Source organism: Carassius gibelio, chromosome A22 (genome assembly GCF_023724105.1).
Source record: "Carassius gibelio isolate Cgi1373 ecotype wild population from Czech Republic chromosome A22, carGib1.2-hapl.c, whole genome shotgun sequence".
Classification (NCBI taxonomy): Eukaryota; Metazoa; Chordata; class Actinopteri; order Cypriniformes; family Cyprinidae; genus Carassius; species Carassius gibelio.
Window position 1 is genome coordinate 6,502,709 of NC_068392.1, and position 20,990 is coordinate 6,523,698.

Below are 20,990 nucleotides of genomic sequence, written 5' to 3' on the forward strand. Positions count from 1 at the left end.
ATTTGACACGTTAAATTTAGCATCATTATTGTTAAAGAAACAAATGTTATCCAAGAAAATGAAATATAATTAATTAATATAATGAATAAAATATTTTCTAAAACTACTAATATAAAAATGTAATGACATGATTTAATTAAAAACCCTTATTGGGATATAATTTAATTTAAAAAAAACTCTTTATCTACTATAGAAATATTTTCTGTTGATTATTTCATTGAACATCAGTTTTGGGTGTTGGTTATAATAATACGCAATATTTTACATTTATTTTGTATTAGTTAATTATTAAAATAACATTTTAACCCAATAGTTTTATTCAGATATACTGTATGTCTTGAATCAAATAATATCTGTGCAAGATAATATGAATATACTCCGTGTTTTCTCTTGTTTCTGGTGCTGATGTTAGATCCTGGTGCACCTGGGGCTCCTGACGAAGGAGTCTGGTTTTAAGATCGCGGAGAACGCGTTCAGCGGAGGTCCTCTGGGCGAGCTGGTCCAGTGGAGTGACCTGATCACCACGCTGTATCTGCTGGGACACGACATCCGCATCTCAGCGTCGCTCGCCGAGCTCAAGGAGTGAGTGTCTGACTCCGTCTCGCTCCTCAACGCTCACATCAGTTCCCTTCAAGTCAGTTTCATTCAATTCTGTCTCTCCAGGATCATGAAGAAGGTCATGGGGAACAAGTCCAGCTGCCCCACCAAGGGTGATAAAGTCGTGGAGCTCATCTATATAGACATCGTGGGTCTGGCTCAGTTCAAGAAGACGCTGGGCCCGTCCTGGGTCCATTATCAGTAAGTTCACATCACATTTTGTGCTTCAGTATGAAGTGTTTCATCTGTAGGTAGCTGTGTCCTTCACCTGAGACCGTTTCTTCAGCGTTATTGACCACATGAGGCGTTCGAAATGAGTCTGAACCTGATCTCATGTCTTCAGACGCCGAGATCGATTCGTTCCAGCCAGGAAAGAGCGACGTCTGACCCGATATGATCTGTTAGCTGTAACCGAACGCATTTGTTTGCTAATGGATAACTTTCTGTAGTGTTAGAAGCTGCCTTAGACAGATTCTTTAGACACTAAATAAATAAATGATTTGTGTTCACTAATTTGAACAAAGAAATCTGAATAAGGTTTTTTGTTTTTGAAAGCAGTTTTATAACCTCCCTGTCTGGCCAAAAGCAATTTTTGAAGTGTTTTTAAATGGCTTTGTTTCATTTTAAGTCGTTTTTTTAAACTACAACAATTCTAAAGTAAAACTAAAGTCTCGTTATTAAAACAAGAAAAAGTTGTATTACATTATTTAATTTTTTTTCATTAGGAAAAACAAAATCTATTCTAAAGTACCACATTTTTCAATCAAAAGTAGAGTTTTCATTGGAAAAATGTGCTTAATTGTCATGAAAAATGCCAAAATATGCATAATAATAGTTATTACTATTATTATTGTTGTTGTTATTGTTATTTTTTCTTCTATTAGTGGTTATTTCACTACAAAAAAAAATAAAATGTTGTATTACAGTACTTAAAAAATTTGTTTTATTTACAAAAGATTCAAAAGTAAATCTTAAAATAAGGAAATATTGTGCAATAGTATTTTTAAGTCATTTTTTACAGAAATGCAAAAGTTTTTAAACAAGTGCCACATGTTTTTCTACCAAAAGTCAAGTTTATTTAATTTATTTTTGCTTATATCATTCTTAGCATAATGTAATTTTTTGGTAATTCTTCTTTCAAAAAAATAAATAAATAAATAAAATGTTTTTTTTCTCCCCAAGATAGTTAAGTGTATTTTTCCATTATGTGTGTGCGCGGACATACACCTACATCAAAATATGTTATGATGATAATAATAATTATACTAGTTTTAATTATTACAAATTAGTTTTTTCTCTAGACATCAGCACTTTGCTACTGTTTCCCCCCACTCAAGTGTTGAACTTGTGTTGTAGGTGCATGCTGAGGGTCTTAGACTCGTTTGGGACGGAGCCCGAGTTTAACCACGCCCACTACGCCCAGTCGAAAGGTCACAAAACTCCGTGGGGCAAGTGGAACCTGAACCCCCAGCAGTTCAACACCATGTTTCGTAAGTCTGCATGAGAGAGGCTTTGTGTGTGTGTGTGTGTGTGTGTGTGTGTGTGTGTTTAACCTTTCAGTTTTAGGCTTTGGATATGGAAACTTTATCCGGGCTGTGTCGGGGTTCCGGGGGTTTTGGGGGGTGTCTCCGATCGGCTCAGGCTCTGAATAGCTCTTTTGTTTACCAACAGACTTTGACATTCTCATAAACTCGCAGCTTTCCAAGCAGAACTGCTCTTATTTCAATCTCACAAAACTCCTCACGAATGTCAAGTCACAAAATAAACTATAAAATGTTAACTATAAAAAAAAAAATTTTAAAACCAAAATTACCAACTTTTTTCTAAATTAATGTTTTACTTTTTTAATTCTTAAAAATAATTACTAAAAGAAAATGGAAAAAAGGTCCAAATGTAGAAGTTTTCTATATATATATATATATATATATATATATATATATATATATATATATAAATATATATAAATTTTTAAATACATATTTTTTTACATATTTTAATTTTTTTACATATTTTTCATGATACTTAAGCTCATTTCCCCTTCACATTTTCATTATCATAATGCATTCACATTTTTCTTTTGTTTTTGTAAATATTAAATTCATAAATAAATAAAATATATATATATATATATATATATATTTTATTTATTTATTTTTTAAACAAAGTGAAGACAGTACAACTTGTATAAATATTTTAAAATATAATATATATATATATATATTTATTTTATTTTATTTATTTATTTTTTATATATAATATAAAAATATAATATATCAATATTAATATATCTTTTTATTTCGTTTTGCATTATGGCAGTGACAGTTTTTGAAGAAACAATTTATGGGTAATTATCATGAAAATAAATATACCATTTTTCATTTTCTGCATTATAATGAAGTAGATTTTCCCACCATATTCTCGTTAGCATAATGTGTCAGTTTAACTTCTCAAATCTTTGTAATTCTTGAAAAAAAATTACTAAATCAATAATAATAATAATATCTATAAATGTAATTATTTTATTAAAGTCAACATAAATTTAAAGAGTGTAAAACTATTGTACTTAATTTGCAATTTAAATAGTATTTCATTGTTTTGGATTAGAATGTAAAAATGATAATAGTAATCTAATAGTTTTTAGCGATTATAAAGTAGAAAGTGAGTTCTACATGTTCTTGACAGGTTTCATGACATGCAGTGCAACTACATATTGATTGTGTGTGTGTGTGTGGTGTGTATCTGATCTCCTGGAGCTTGTTTTGGAAGACGGATCGTTGACCGATGTGTGTGTAATTGACCTCGCCACGTGTCCGAAGGCATCTGTGAGGACATGAGCGTCGACGGCAGACGAACACAAAGCTACCTGTTCATCTCTCAACCACAGATTCAGACGCTCTCGCCAAATCCAGCCATTCAGAAAGATTGGGCTTCAAATATTACCAGCCGATTGCATCAGATGCGAGCACATGTGTGTGTGTGTGTGTATGCCCTCCGTCCATTCTTAACACTGCCAGTCAAAAGCCTTTATCCTGCCGTCCCCTTGATGCTTCCCACAATGCACTGCGGTATCTCATTGCACTGCTGATAAACATCACACTGCTCTCTGTAAACCTCATATATTGTCTGTATGACAGGCCAGAATGACGTGCCCCCGTTTCCTTTATGGTTGAGCGTCCTCCGTGCCGCCCGTCCCGAAGCTGCTATTGTTCATAACGCTTCCCACGCGTATCAGATGAGCGAATCGCTCTCAAGACCGAGAGAGGACGTCGCTTTCAGTCCGGCATTACAGTACCGGAATCATTCAGTTTCTATTTGATTTATTTAGTTCTGCTTTTTGGGGTTTGCTAGGCAAAAACGACGTCATTGTGGCCGCTTTTCTCGGGCGAAACCGCAACTGAAAGAGTCACGTACACATTCGGTCGCGCGTAAACACCACATTTGGCTGTTCGACAGACACTCGTTGAAGATTTCGCCTTCACTTTTGCAGCTAACATTTGCCTGAGAAACCACACAAACACACACACAGGGCTTCATAGTCATGCAAACTAACCAACTTCCTGTCTTTTGCATGCCACTTCCTCCCATACGCCACACACACAGAGAAAAGTTAGCTTTTTCTTTAATGTTACCTTTTTTTCCCAGATACCTTTCTTAAACAGGAGGAAAACACCCCTGGCTGCTGAGAGGAGTATCTGTAAAATGTTTTAAAATATGAATGTATTTATGCATAGAGGATGAATAATTAAAGTCAGTGGAAGAGTCGGTCTGTGTCGTGTTTCATAACGCTTCTCCTTTAGCATTCCTGGAATGAAGAGCTTCGTTTTTCGCAGGCATCTGGGTATGCTGTTAAATTATTAATTGTGAGGACCGAGTTTGCCATATGCTGAATGAAAAAATGACAACTGAAGTGTGTGTGTGTGTGTATCTATGCATGCATGTATGCATGTAAATATAGTATGTGAGTGGATGGATAAAAAAAAAAACATCAATTATAGTATAATAAATAAATGTTATATATATATATATATATATATATATATATATATATATATATATATATATATATATATATATATATATATATATATATATATATATATATATATATACACACACTCACACACACACACGCATTTGTTTGTCTTTTACATATTATTAAAGTTTTATTATTCATTTTAAGAACAATTATAATAATAAATATATATACATAACAAATTTAATAGTGAAGTGAAAAAGAAAAAGTGAAAAGTCATTTTAAAGACATATTTTTCAAGAAAATCTATTTTGTGCATATGTCAACAATGTAAACAATACAGAATTTAATCATGTGTGTGGATACATTATATATTATAATAATTAGAGGTGTAGAAACTATAAAATGGATATTATTAGGGCTGTGTATCTGCAAAAATCTGGTCTTTTGATACGTGTGTATATATATATATATATATATATATATATATATATATATATATATATATATATATATATATATATATATATATATATATATATATATATTAGACAGTATCGATATAGCTTTTTTTTAATCTATATAGATATGTAAATTTATTTTTTTGTTAAGGTTTGCATATGGTGGTGTGTTCTAAAGGAAATTTTTTCAAAAATTATATCTAAAATAATTATCCTATTCCTAAAATAAGAAATACCCCAATATATCGTCTTGCTTGAAGTATCGCAATATATCGTATCGAAACCCCTGTATCGTGATGAGTATCATATGACCAGATTTTTGCCGATACACAGCCCTAAAAATATATATTTTTTGATGGGAAGGACCTCTTTTGAAAGGGTCGATGTTTAATCTGTTGCTAATTCAAAAGTCCAGCACACTTTGCACACAAATTAGATCATTTTATCCGTCAGTTTTCATGTAAGAATGAAGCTTTGTCCTTCAGAAACTAATCCGCGCTTTAACAAAGCACATGAGTGTGTGAAACTCATCAGGATAAGATGTCCATCGCAGATGAAAGCCGCTGCAGTGATGGGAGACGTCTCTCTCTCTGTGTGTGTGTGTGTGTGTGTGTGTGTGTGTGTGTGTGTGGTGAGGGTTCTTTCTTTTCCACTCTTAGGTTTAATAACAACTCTCTCTCACACACACACAAACTCCCGCATTCCTGCTAATTACTGAACACATCTTGGTGACACCACCTGCAAACTGCAGTTAGTCTCCTCTGCATTCCTGCATGCTGTTGCTGCGTGGTGTTGCGAAACGCTCTTCTGAAGGGCGACATAGTGCATGTATGTGAGGTCTAGACTGTCTTTTGCAATTCTGTCACAATCCTTCCTCTTTTTATTGGTGCAAAAACTTCAAAAAGAGTCTTTGTTCACACCGATAGTTACTCACTGACATCAGTGAGTGTGTATGTGCGCACGTGTGTTCTCGTACAAGTATATTTGCGCGATTTACAGTATCTATAGTGAGAAGGAGAGCAAGAGGCCGTGTTCCATTTAAATGCCATTTTTTTTCGGCTAAATTGTGCAAATTGCATTATGGTCTGCCTGGGTTCTGAATTCCATTCCATACACTCTCATTGGAATTGAAACCACAGATGTGTAAATAAGAAATCTTAATCTGAGGATTGAATTTTTCGGACAGATGGCATTCAGGTGCATCTCTGCCAAGCTTCGTTATCTTGGTGACCTCTTGGACTACTGTTCTCATGGTAACAGCTCCTCGCTTGGCAACAAGGACCCCCACACGGATCTTTTCCCGTACAGAATTAATTCGAACGATCATCTTCCCTCGGGAACTCCAGTCCTGATGTGCCATGCTAGATCATAGATTTCCCCATGGTTAAAAAGCAATAATACTTGGAACAAAGAACAAATCTGTTTTTGTATTTTATACTTTTTGTTTGATTAATAGTGTATTTTATTTATTTTATTTTATAGAAACATGCCTTAAATAAAACTTCAGAAAAGATTAATAAATGGTGGAGAATGTGGTCACATTAATATGGTTAAGTTGTCAAAGTGGAACATGCCATTGAAATGTTTTTTATCAAAATTTAGAAACAAATAGACAAACGTATTATTTAACCATGAACTTTTATTGACATCTTTTTCTAACCTGAGATGTTTTATTATAAACTTTTTATTAAAATGTAAAAACTAAAATGATTATGAAAGCTAGTAATTAAGGAAACTGCCAAAACTGTTAAGGATAAATGTAAAAAAATATATTGAATTTTATATAATTATTTTAAGAACTTTTTTGTCGTCCAGAAAATCTTGTAGTTTAATAGACTTTATAAATGTGTACCATTCAAAACATCTTGCCCGGTCCTGTTTTATTTCAAGCTTTCTATATATTTTTTTTCAACCAACACATTTGTAATTTGATGCACTATATGTACATTTGAAACGTGATGTCACAACCTAACACTTTTTATTGTTTGCTTTACCAAACTTAATAATTAATACAATTAATTATAATTTTTTTTAAATAATATATATTAAATATAAATGTATTTACCTTTAAAACATGTGACAGGCCCCAGCATGACATTTATTTAAAAAAATTATAAATCTTTATTTTTAAACCAGCCTTAATTATATAATTGACTTTTGTCTTGATGTATGTGATTTTACATCTTTTGCTGTTTTAATATATTTAAATTCATATTTGCAAACAGTTATTTGTTTTTGCTTGATATTTTAGACATACTTGTAAAACCCAACAGATAATATAGTCAGACGGTCTTATTTAATTATTATGACCATAACTAATGCATATACATGAATTAACTAATGCATATAAAATATTATTTGAGTTTAAATTTGTATTATGTGAGAAGAGGGTGTGAAGTTTGTGTGTGTGTGTGTATGTATATATATATTCTTCCACATTGTTTTTTAAATTGCTTTTCATACAGAAACTATATTTTATTTATATAAACCAATGTAACTTGATGGTGGGTCTGTCATGTTAATGTTGATTGGCTGGAGCTCTCTGGCCTCGTCTGATTGGTTGTTGTGTTTTCTCTGCAGCCCACACTCCAGACAATAGTTTCCTGGGCTTTGTTGTCGAGCAGCACCTGAACGCCAGCGACGTCAGACACATCGACGACATCAAACGACAAAACCAGTCGCTGGTGTACGGCAAGGTGGACAACTTCTGGAAGGTCAGTTCTGCTCAAACTACAGCCGCGTCCAACTTTTTCTTGGCTCTTTACATGTGAAACTGCGCTGTGTTTATATGCTAGATTGTTTTGCCACGTTTTCCAACTTTGAGCGCCAACAAAAGTGTTTTCAATTCAACGGCGATGACTTCAACTTTCCCCAGCACAAGGTCACAGTCGGTTCCGCCGCTAAGATGTTCCTACAGAGAACGTTTCGTTGCCCAACTGGATCCGAAACGACCCGAGTGATGAGAGACGCAGCTGAAAACCCAATCCCATTGTACTCGTCCACATTCCAGAACATCTAAACACACACGTTGTTCCCAGAAGGGACATCATTCTCAATCGGTTTCTCTAAAGTCCTTCAGTGAATGTTTGCGTGTTTTTGGCGAACAGTACTGGATGAACCGAGTCATGTTATGAATAACATAATTTTTCATGCTCTCTTGGTTATGAAACAAACGTTTTAACATGAAGTACGCCAGTACGTCAAGGTTAAAAGATCGCAGAAGAGCTCATTTACATATATTAAAGGTACAGTAACAATAACCGAACATTTCATTTTAAGGTTTGCATTTAACCTCGGGGTGTGGGGGGTGGGGGCGCATTTATGGCGAATTACATGGGATGAAAAGAGCCAAATGATTGACAACTGATTATTTTCTTGCTTTCTCTGAAATGAAAATTTCCGTTAAAATTGTAATCGCAACAGAGCTCATTCACATGTCTTAAAGGTACAGTAACAAAAACAGCCAGTTTAATTTTAACGGTACGTTTTTGTGTATTTTTGGCAAACGACTTGGGTTGAAAAGAGCCATATCATGGATAAAATTATTATTGTTGTCTTTGACACAAAATGAAAGTTTGCGTGAAGTTTGCCAGTACGCAATACACAAAAAAACTAGTTTACATATCTTAAAGGTACAGTCCCGAAAAAAAAAGAGAGAAAAAAATAACAGTTTGTTTCATTCTAAGGTTCAGCAAAAGGGTTGCGAAAAATAGATGCGTTTACATTGGAAGTTTTTTTGCGAAAATCGGCAACTTTTAGTGATTTTTAACACACGGGATGAAAAGAGTCATGTTAAGTATAATGCTATTTCTTTCTTGCTCTCTTCGACGCAAAAGTTTGCAAGTGAAATTTTACAGCACACAGAGGATGGCTAATCGCAAAGGAGCTCATTTACATATCTTAAAGATACATTGATAAAAACAGCCCAATTAGTTCTAACAGTCAGAAAAAGGAAATATATAAATATAGATGCCTTTATAGTGACATTGCATTCTTGATTAACCTCAGGGAACTTTGCTCAGTCTTGGCGCACAACATGGCAATAATAGTCCTAGTATGGACAATTCGTATTTAATCTCAGGGAAAGGTTTTTTGTGTTGTTGTTTTTTACTCCTACATCGCAGGATGAAAAAGAGTCATATTATGATTTTTTTTTTCCTTTGTGAAGTTACGTTTGCTAGTATGCAGAGGTTAGCTAATCGCAATGGAGCTCATTTACATCTCTTAAAGATACAGTAACAAAAAAAGTCCAGTTACATTTTTTAGGGTCAGAAAGAGGCTGCGAAAGACTGATGCAATTCCAGGAGCAGTGCATTCGCGTTTAACCTCATGCAATTTTACTGATGCCATCCTTCACCCAGCGATAGAGAGAAAGAGAAAGGCTCCTGCTATTGCACAGCCTCTCAAGTACTGGTTTCCATGGAAACAAACTTGAGCATAGACCCTGAATCAGGGCGTGTGTGTGTGTGTGTGTGTGTGTGTGTGTGTGTGTGTGTGTGTGTCGTCTAGAGATCAGAGGATATGTGTATAGGCTTTTGAAATGCAAATAAAGTCTTGGCTGTTTCTTTACACACACACACATACATTCATTGTGTTATTGGCGCTACAAGTTCACATGTAATGCATCTCTGTGTGTTTATGTTCTGTCTCAAACACAGATGCTTTTCTGCGGTTGGTTTTACTCTCTCTCGCACACAAACAGACACACACACACATTCACACACACACACAGGAATGAAACATGCTTGGTTAAACACCAAAAAATGCACATTTTTACGCTTTGTAGCTGCTGTCTCACACAAACGCAGTGTTTGCATGCTGTGTTGGCATTTTCAGCTCATATGTCCCATAAAACAAGGAACTAACTGATGATTAAACAAGCAGATAATTTATATTCTGTGTCTGTGTGTGTCTGTGTGTGTGTGTGTGTTCTGACCTATCTGAGATGCCATAACTCACAGATGTGTATCATACATAAGAATACAAGACGGAATATATCCAGACTAAACATTATTATAAAAAATGTATTTGAAAATACTAATTGTACATTTGTATCAAATTGTTCACAAATTTGCTCAAGACAATATTATTTGGTTCTTAATTTATTTTTTAAATAACAAATTTGTAATTAACCAATTAGTAGTAGTTTTTTGACTTCTACTTGTTTCCCTTAATCTTTTTTAAATTTACATTATGCAATTTTGATTAATTATTTTTTTAAATTTTTAAATGTATTTTTGTTATTAAAATATATCAAATAAAATATAAATAAATAAATAATAAAATTTAATTTTAATGCAATTTTGATTGTAATTATTTTTTTAACACATTTATTAATGTATTTTTACTATTAAAATATATCAAATAAAATATATTTAAATATATAGAAACATGATTTACCACACATACATGTATAACAGTTATTAAAAAGTCCTAAAAATTACCTATTGTTTTATTTGTAATGCATGCATATATAAATATATATATATATATATATATATATATATGCATGTATATATATATATATATATATATATATATATATATATATGCATGTATATATGCATGTATGTATGTGTATAAAACATTTTTTATTTTATTTGAGTGTAACTCTCACCATTTTCTGGTGACCTTGCTTAGACACACACACACACACACACACACACACACACACACACTGACTGGTTCTATTTCTGTTTCCATCCTCCGACAGGAAGTATGCATCTTTGTATTCTTTGAGCATTTGTAAAGAAGAAGCTTCATTTTATCCTCTTCATCTTGTGCTTTACCCCCAGAGTCCTGTCTGACTCTTCCTGTCTGCTTTTGCACTTCTGCTCTTCTAAAACTAGCTCAGATTGAGAGGCAAAAAAAAAAAAAAATCACCTTTTTGTTTGTGTTTTCTGCTTCCTGGGGACTTTTGGCTCCAGTCACGCAAATCTGGTGACAGAATGTCTCAATACGGTTCAGAACTTGAGACAAAAATATCCCAAAATGATCCAATATTACCATTATTATTGCTTGCATCAATAATATTGTTTGTTGTAATTATTTTACTCTGAATAGCAATATTACTACTATATTTTATAGTATAATATCAATATATTTTATATCAATATTATAGCATATTTCATATATTAATGTTGTTATTATTATGGTTCATTTTGATTATATAATTTAATAACAAAACAATTGTAATTTTTACTGATACAAATATTTTCAATATTTGCATTATTATTATTAATGTTTTATGGATCGTAATATAAATCATTATTTTATATATTTAATGTAAATTGTTTTCAAATAAAGATTATTAATAATAAAAACTAAATGCATGGACCAACATGTTCTTGCTTACATCAGCTAAAATAAAATGTTTCAATTATTTTATTATACAAACATTATACTATTAATTATATTTTCTATGAATAATTTGACTTTCATTAGGGTTAATAAATTTAATATATAATAGTTTCTTAATAAATTAAATAATTTGTAATTTTATAAGTATTTCTCTTTTAAATAAAGATAATTATCAATGTGAATTCAGAGTTTAAGAACTATTTAACCCCGCTAACATGATCTTGCTTTTATTAGTGAAAAAAAAAATATTATGCACTTTATATTTTATAAATTTGCTATAATTTATTAATTTGATTAAATAATAAAGTATAATTATAAATGTATAATACATATAATGTTATCATTTGTTTTATTTATTGCAATATAATATATATAAATATTTTGAATATTAATTTTATGAATACTAAAGACTACCTGTAATATAATATAATTCAGAGTTTTTTCATATTTAGCCCCGCCCACATGGTCTTGATTACATCAGCGGAAATGCAAAAGGATTTTTCGAGAGCCACAATAAAACTACTTTAATTTTATTCATCAAGCAGCGTCACTCATTTTTCACACGCACGTGTCTGTATTTGTGTTTTAGGATAAAAAGAAATACCTGGACATCATTCATTCGTACATGGAAGTGCACGGCACGGTCCACGGCACGAGTACGGTCCACCTGCCGGCCTACGTGAAGAACCACGGCATCCTCAGCGGACGCGACCTCCAGTTCCTCCTGCGGGAGACCAAGGTCTGAATCAACACACTCCTTCTGTTTCTGAAGCACTTGAATATGGCCTGTGCAGTCGTTTATGAGGACTTTCTCATGTGTGTTTTGAGTTTATAGATCAGTGTAACAAGTCTGTGCCGTTTCTCTATGCTTGAAAGCTAAGTGTGAAATCTGCCCTGCGCTTGCACGATGACGTTCATTGACTTTGTGGTCAGTGTGTGGCATGAACATCACCCAAAAGAGAGGACGTGATGTTCTGCTGTTTCTCTCAAGCTTATATTTCCTTCCGTCTCTGCCTTCTTACTCACTCTGAGCTTTACTATCTCCTTCCCTGCTGTTTAAACTTCATGCAAAGTCCCGAGAGCGAGGCCGCTTCGTTTACATACAGTCATGGCTAAAAGGTTTCGGCAGTGATGTAAATTGTTGTGTTTTGCGATGTTCGCTGCTTAAGCTGTTGTGGTGTTCATTCACATTGTTTCTAGATTATTGTGTAGAGTGATCGGATGCTCTTTAAATAATTGCTAAAAAAAAGAAAAAAAGACTGGTGCAAAGTTATTTTCTGTGGTGAAGATGTGAACTGTGAAGCATCCTGAGACCATCCATGTGTGAGGTTGCTTTTCAACCAAGGGAGTAGACTCCCATAATTATGCCCCAGAAATTAATAAAGAATGATATAAAAACTTCCTGAAGGAGATTTCTTCAGCAACGATCCATGAGCAGTTTGGCTTTTTTTTCAGCATGTTGGAGCACCATTTCACATGCTTTTCTGTATACCATAGAAACATTGAAAAACAATCTACAAATACCGAAGCAGCAAACTTTGCAAAACACAACATTTGTGTCACTGCCAAAGGTTTTTGGCCATGTCTGTACAGGGAGAGTGATCATGCAAATGTTCTCTAAACTCGCCTGAACGCGCTCCTGCCACACTTCCTGAAGAAGACTTGACTTTTCATGAAGCCTGCTCGTTTCACTAACTCTCTGCTGCCCCCTGTTGGTCAACAATAGAAGTTCAACCACAGAAAGTTTAAAACTTTTATGCAAAGTAATTGTTGTTGTTGTTTTTGTTCAACTAGTTATGTGTGTATGTTTGATTAATAGTTGGGTTATAAGTTTATAAATCATTTTGATTATCAAAGTTCAATACAATATATAATTTCATTTAAAATATTCATTTATTGTGTTTTGTTAATATTATTAGCCATGTCATACATTATACATTAATATTAACTATATATATATAGAGAGAAAGAGAGAGAGAGAAAGAGAAAGAGAGAGCTCACGATTATACAATCATATATATATATATATATATATATATATATATATATATATATATATATATATATATATATTGTGTCCATAGAAAGCACATTAAATGTAATTAAAATGTCTACTTTAAAGGTTTTAAATAAGTTTTTGGAGAATAAAATGTCAAAATTTGGTTGAAATAATGTTACATTGTCATTCAGTGTAACACAATATTTATGCAAAAATTCAAACAACATGTTTATTCTGACGTGTACATATTAAAATATCTAAAGGAATAATGGAGCATACTAAATTTTATTGTGTTTTAAATTAGTAAAAAAATCTTACTGACAAATTTGTATTTGGGGTGAAAGTAGTCTTGTAATATGCCATATATAGATTTTTGTGTTAAATATGCCTGACAAGACTGATACACTGAATGACATTTTACTGGGTGTCTTCTGTAAATCAGGGCAAAATGTATGATATTTATTTTTTGCTCAGAAAACCAAAAACAAGATTGCAATTAAATAAAACGGAAAACTTTTTTTTGGGGGGGGGGTCAACAACAGTTTAAAGCAGTATTACACTTTTTTTTTTTTTATGCTTAAACACTTTTTCGTGTTTGACCCATATACTAAAAATCTAAATAAAATATATAATTTATCATTTGATTTTATAATAAAATAATTAAAATAATGTGTTAACTTTAGTATTTATAATAATAATTATAATTTATAAATCTAATAATTGTGCATTAATAGCTGTATTATTTTGTTATTATTTACACACACACACACACTATATATTATATATTGAATACTAAATGCATAAAATATATATATATATATATATATGAACTCTGCAGACTACCTGTATTTATTTGAATTTGTTAATTAAAACAACATTTACAGTGCTTTTTAACTCTTCTTGTGAGGTAAATGGGGTTAAACTAACTTTGGTGTTTAGTGAATCTCAGTGTGTAAGCATGTGGTCATCTGTCCGGCCGGACACAGCCAGCTCATTGTGTGACCCCGAGCAGCACACTTCACAAACACATGATTGTGGCCTCTGCTAGCCACATTGAAACATTTGTTCAAGTGGTCTAGCTCAGTGTGTGTGTGTGTGTGTGTCGATTGTCAGCTTGTGATTGGTTTTGTAGAGAGCGCAGCTGTGCAGGTAGATCTGCTTTGGCTCTGGGAGTCAGCCGCCAGCTTTCCATCAATGCACTGTTTGTTTGGGAGCTTGTTTAAAATGTCCCAGAAATCGCTCATTTCCATTTTAGGAATCAATGAAAGACATCTCTCGATGCAACTTTTTATTCTGAATAATAATTAGCATGTTAATAGTGAATTCTGTGTTTATGTGATTAGCGTAATATTTGATATAATAATGTTTTGTTATGCATACAAGGATCAAATGACGGGATTGTGAATCTCTTGTTTGTTGTGCAGCTTTTTGTCGGACTGTCCTTCCCGTACGAGGGCCCCGCCCCTCTGGAGGCCATAGCCAATGGCTGCACGTTCCTCAACCCGCGGTTCGACCCGCCTAAAAGCAGCAAAAACACCGATTTCTTCAAGGGCAAGCCCACACTCCGAGAGGTACTTCAGTTCTGTTCGTTCATGATCATTGTGCTGAGGTTCTATTGTGGTCAGAAGGGGCGGTCTCTGATGTGTGTTTGACCTTTGACCCCAGCTGACCTCCCAGCACCCTTATGCTGAGGTTTACATCGGACGGCCGCATGTCTGGACCGTCAACATAGATGATCCAGCAGAGGTGGAGAACGCCATTAAAACCATCCTCAGTCAGAAGGTACTTATACTGTACACACACACACACACACAGAGCCACATGCACTTAGAATCCCCCACATACACACTTCTAAGCGGTGTCATGTGACGTGTGATGCTTTGTTTCAGATCGAGCCGTATCTGCCGTACGAGTTCACCTGTGAGGGGATGTTACAGCGCGTCAACGCTTTCATCGAGAACCAGGTAACTTTGACTGTGTGTTGTGGACATTTCAGGTGTGTGTGATTCGTTCCACTTCCGCTGTTCACACACTATAATCAGATCTGACATACCTGTGCCTGTCATGCAAAGAATGCACGCTTGATCTGTAAAGAACCGCCCCTGCGTGTGTGTGTGTGTGTGTGCAGGATTTCTGTCATGGTCAGGTGATGTGGCCTCCTCTCAGCGCCATGCAGGTCAAACTGGCTCCGGCTGGTAAATCCTGCAAGCAGGTGTGTCAGGAAGAGCAGCTGATCTGTGAACCCTCTTTCTTCCAGCATCTCAATAAAGACAAGGATCTGTTCAGGTAAACACTGCAGTTCTTCATCCAGACAGCAGAGAGCGCTGCATGTCACAGACCCTTTATTTCTCCTGTAGAGTTATATTGCAGAATATTAATTTCTTTATGCATATTTTTTTTATTGCAATTTATGCATATTTAGATTTTACCATGCGTTTCAAGTTTTATTATTTTAATTTATATATATTCATAATGTATTAAAATTATGCATATTTTAATATTTGCATGTACATATTTATCAGATGCATATTAATTTAGTTTTCCTTTATTTTCCATAAGTACAATGTATTTATATATATGGTTTAATGTGTCATATAATATTAAATTATATAATATATTAATAAATAATAAAATGAATGTATAATATTAAGTTAATATTAATATTGAATAAATACTTCAGTATTTAGTTATAAATTTAATATAATTTATTAGGTACATTTTCAGTTATTTCTTTATGTAATTTAATAAATTATAATGTATATATTGTAATTGCAAGGATATTTAATATTTGAATATAAATATTATTAGATCCATATAAAAAAAAATTCCCTCATAAATACAGCTTGAATATTTTACATATATTTTATGTTTAATATATTAATTTGTATTTTATAATTATGCTTATTTTAATTACATATTACTTATTAGAAGTTATTTTCCATAAATTAATCCATGGCAGTGTGTCTGAGACATCATTATATTACCATGGTAAAATAACATAATAATAAAATGTATGACCATGATTTTTGGTGATCTCATGTCATGTCCTCTTTGGTTTCTTCACTGCAGGTATGGTGTGGAGTGTAAGACGGTGGAGTCCAGCAGTGATATCGTCGTCCCCGCCTTCAGCGAATCGGTGGGGCATTGTGTGTTCCAGTCAGACCTGCTACTGTTCAGCTGCGCCGGGGCCCATCAGTCCCTCACACGCATCTGTCCCTGCAGAGACTACATGAAAGGACAGGTGGCGCTGTGCAAGGACTGCTTATAACACACACACACGCGCACCACACACACTTCAGCAACCCCATACGACCAACCCGGCGGTTTGTCACCCGCTGTACTGGACGGGACCGGACTATTACACAGCGCAATACTGACAGAGCCAGTGTTGTAATGTGCGGAAATTCGATTAAAGATTTCAGAGGAATTCAACTCTCGTTTTATTCCCATAAACTCAAAAAAAGAAAGAAATGGAAAAGCTGGAGTGCGGCAGCTCTCGGCTCTTGGCCGAAAAAAACGAAGGATGGAAAGAGGAAAAAAAGTATTTATTTTGCTGGAATTTATTTTATTTCATTTTTATTTTTTTCACACAAACTTGAACTAGTTTCAGGCTGACATACTTGAAGTGGATTCTAGGGAATCAGAACTGTACACTGCCCCCTGCTGGCATGGAGGAAACACTGATGTGACGTTTATTAGCCCAGTTCTTCATTCTACTGTTTTTGTTTTTTTTCTTCTCTCGCTAAGGTGACTTTCATCATTGGACCAAGTCTGGTGACTGACTCTGAAAATCATCTTTTGACCATTTTGAGGACTCAAACTGAGTGCGTGTTTATTAGTGTGCGAATGCACTTGCTATTGGGGAAATTTCCCCAGTTTTACACTGTAACTGGACTTTCCGTGTACTGGCTCCGTGATATGACGCGTTCACATGTAAATAACAGATGCTAAAACGTAAACACAAGGAAATCTTTTGTTTTTCTGCACGGTAGTTTACTTATTAACAGCAGATGCTAACACTGCGAATTTTCGGTGTTAGTCACGATCCACGTTAAATATCGCAGTACTACTAACTAGTCAACTGCCAGATGAGATGTTTTAGTGAAATCCACACGTCGCAAACCAGCCAGTATGAAGTAGGGCGCAAACCAACTGACCAAACTAAATGTTAAACTAGACTGAATTCAACTAAATTGGGACGTACTTTGCTGTCGCGTAAATTTGCTAAATATTGCCCAGTTTACCTGAATGAACATTATATCACAGCTTTCAGATGATCTGTATGTGTATAAAGTAAAAACCAATACGATCATAGATATTTCTGTAAAATTATCTTTATTTGTATAAAAAAAGAAATCTATATCTGTATAAAAACTAATTGTACATTACTAGGATGAACTACTTTATTTTGTGTTAAAAACGCAGATTGGCCTTTGTTTCATTTCATTTTATTTTGCGCGATATTTTTGAATTTGCCTGCTTAATATCGTAAAATGTCAAAATTAGAATTGTTTAGAGTTTTGGAATGAAACTGCACTATAGCGAAGATTTGTCAGATATTACAACACTGTACAATAACGTTTTTTACATTTATTTTGTATACAGACCTTTATCTCTGCCTGTTGATTTCTACGTGTCTATTTATAGAAGAGAAGTTTCTTTATAGAGGGAAATATTATTTATCAGACTAATTTAAGTATACGTGCATATGCTTGTCCAGAGTACTGTCTGAAAAAACTAAAAAATATATATATATATGCGGCAGAACTAAATTTATTTTTATTATTAAGTTAATACTTAAAGGGATCTGTTTCTGTATGTTTCTCTCTTTTGTTGAACACAGAAGATGATATTTTGAAGAATTTTGGTAACTGAACAATCGACGGTACCCATTGACTTCCGTAGTATTTTATTTACTATGCAAGTCACTGGCTACCGTTAAGAGTTTGGTTACAAACATTCTTCAAAATATCCTTTGTGTTCAACAAAAGAAGGAAACTCAAACAGGATTGGAACAACTTGAGGTTTAGTAAATGATAGCAGAATTGTATCCCTTTAATAAAATTATTTGTAATTCTTTAACTACAAAGTTTCAATAAAAAAACTGAAAACTTAACTACTATAAAAAAAAACTAACAAAAACAAATTTAAAACGTAAAGTTTTTGCTGTAAAACTTTACTGAATGTAATATGGAAATAGTACAGCATAACATATCATGAGTTCCTTTATTGTCAAAACTCTGGACAAACATTGTAATTTCAAAAGCCAGCAAATCCTCATTTGATGTTTTTATCCAGTGTATGATTTCTGTACACATTTGCACATTTGTAAATATAGATGGGTCTCTTCTAGTTTTCCACTCTTAACTTATACGATAGTTTTACGTTTCCGCTCTGTCGAGATCTGTACGTTTGTATGTAAACAGATGGTCTTCAGCCGAGCTATTGTTTCATCTTGTTTCATGAGGTGCCTTCTGATGGTTACTAGAACTGTCTGGTTTGTTTTCCTTACAAAAGAGCAAGCACTGGAGGTCAAATGCTAGCCAGCTAAAAGCCGAAATAGTAGTTTAATAGCTGAAATAGAGTTGTTCGGCATTTAGCGCAAAATAGTCTCGCCAAGCGTTTAGTGGTTGTTGACACGCAAAATCCCACAATCAGACTAATATGTGACCCTGGAGCATAAAATCAGTCTTAAGTCGCTTGGGTATATTTGTAGCAATAGCCAAAAAAAACTAAATTATAGATTTTTCTTTTATGCCAAAAATCATTAGGATATTAAGTAAAGATCATGTTCTATGAAGATATTTTGGAAATTTCCTTCTGTTCAATATTGATTGGTAATATGCATTGCTAAAAATTCATTTGGACAAATTCAGTAAATGGAAAGCTTATTTATTCAGCTTTCAGATGATGTATAAATCTAAATTTCACTTGGGACTGGTTTTGTAGTCCAGGGTCACATATATGTCTAGATGACTAAAGTCACTACATTTGGTTTACAGAATGAAGGATGCCACCGTTTGTTTTCGTACGGCTTAGCTGTAGCTATTCGTATTAATGACCGTCAAATGTTTTATTAAAATATTAGTCTATTAAAAATCATTGTGAGTAATTTTTACGTACTAACTACTGCTGTTGGGAAAAATTTGGAATGAAACCCCAATCATGGAACCAATTATTATTTTTTATTTTTTTACAATTGTTCTGGTTTACGTTGCTGTTAATAATAATTGCTTTTGTTATGTTTTAAATTGAAAGGCATTCACACATCATTTGTAAACTGTTCAACCCGAGGTTTGTTTTTAAATTGTTCTTGTGTTTTGGAGGTGATTTACATTCGTTATGATGGATTTTAAGATGGACATTAATTGAAAAAAAAAAAGTTTTTCATTCATTATGAGGAATCAGTAGGATATATCTTTATTTTTCAAATAAACTTTTTTTCTGTGCAACAGACATTTCTGTGTAAATATACATGTGTACTCCACAGCAACACAGTTGTATATACATTCATGTATCACATGACATTCAGCTCCACGTGAATTTACATCGGCTTTTGTCAGCATTTGTTCTTGGAGCAATGGTGCAAATTCAGTTTTTAACCAAATAATGGCCCCAATCCCATTATTTTTGGGCTTTGGTTTTAAAGGAATCGTTAACCAAAACCTGAGAATTTCCTGAAAATGTACTCGCCCTCAGGCAAACCAAGATATAGATGATTTTGTTCCTTCATCAAAACACAGATTTGGAGAAATATAGCATTCCATCAAATGGTCCCCAATGGATCCCTCTGCAGTGAATGGGTGCCGTCAGAATGAGAGTCCAAACTGCTGATGAAAAACATCACAATAATCCACAACTCCAGTCCATCATTTAATGTCTTGTGAAGTGAAAAGCTGTGTGTTTGTATTAAGACGTTTTAAACCTCAAACTGTTGATTCAGGCTAAAATACAAGTCCTCTATCCAAAATATTGCTTTCTACAGTTTGTCTGAATCAAGAGAGAAATCTGCACGGTTTGCAAACCGAAACCGTTCAAAAAAGTTCTAAACTAAATATTTTGGCGGGAAAAGACACTTTTTAAATGTATTTTTAATTAATGGTTTATGAGTTAAACGTTATGGGTTTTGGCCAGAAGTGACTCTTAAATTGACTGCTGGATTATTTGTGGATTATTGTGAGGTGACGGCACCCATTCACTGCAGAGCATCCATTGGTGAACAAGTGATGTAATGCTAAACATATCTTGGTTGGACTGCGGGTGAGAGACTGCTCAGATATTTTTGGCCGAACTTCTCATTTAAGTCCTAATCACACGTCTACATGTGGTTTCAGCAACCGTGCAAAGAAAGTCTCGTTTGCAGGGCTGTGTGCTTATGTGTAGTCCCTCTGACGAGGGCTCAAAGTATTTAACATGTCAATAAAGAACAGAGCAGTGAACCCAACCACACACCTGAAAAAAAAAACAGCATAAGTCATACACTTCTCCAAAAGCACAAACGTTGCTTTCCACCGACAAATGAACTATGAACTGCCACTGAATAGCACATACGCGATTGGACCGTCTGCAATGTCACTGTTACGTTCATCTGCTTCACGGA

General features: G+C 33.9%; 1 protein-coding gene across 2 annotated transcripts in view; it reads left to right on the plus strand.

Moving 5' to 3' along the window:
• mgat5 (alpha-1,6-mannosylglycoprotein 6-beta-N-acetylglucosaminyltransferase) overlaps positions 1–19,846 on the plus strand; it is a 56,028-nt gene extending 36,182 nt beyond the window's left edge. For both annotated transcript variants that reach the window (XM_052539047.1, XM_052539046.1), the window contains exons 8-17: positions 413–582; positions 664–798; positions 1,954–2,087; positions 7,612–7,745; positions 11,981–12,130; positions 14,815–14,961; positions 15,056–15,172; positions 15,280–15,354; positions 15,519–15,676; positions 16,460–19,846. In XM_052539047.1, coding sequence (XP_052395007.1) covers positions 413–582; positions 664–798; positions 1,954–2,087; positions 7,612–7,745; positions 11,981–12,130; positions 14,815–14,961; positions 15,056–15,172; positions 15,280–15,354; positions 15,519–15,676; positions 16,460–16,658 — 1,419 coding nt within the window. In that variant the 3' untranslated portion in view covers positions 16,659–19,846. The remainder of the gene's footprint in view (positions 1–412; positions 583–663; positions 799–1,953; positions 2,088–7,611; positions 7,746–11,980; positions 12,131–14,814; positions 14,962–15,055; positions 15,173–15,279; positions 15,355–15,518; positions 15,677–16,459) is intronic.
• Positions 19,847–20,990: the final 1,144 nt, after the last annotated feature.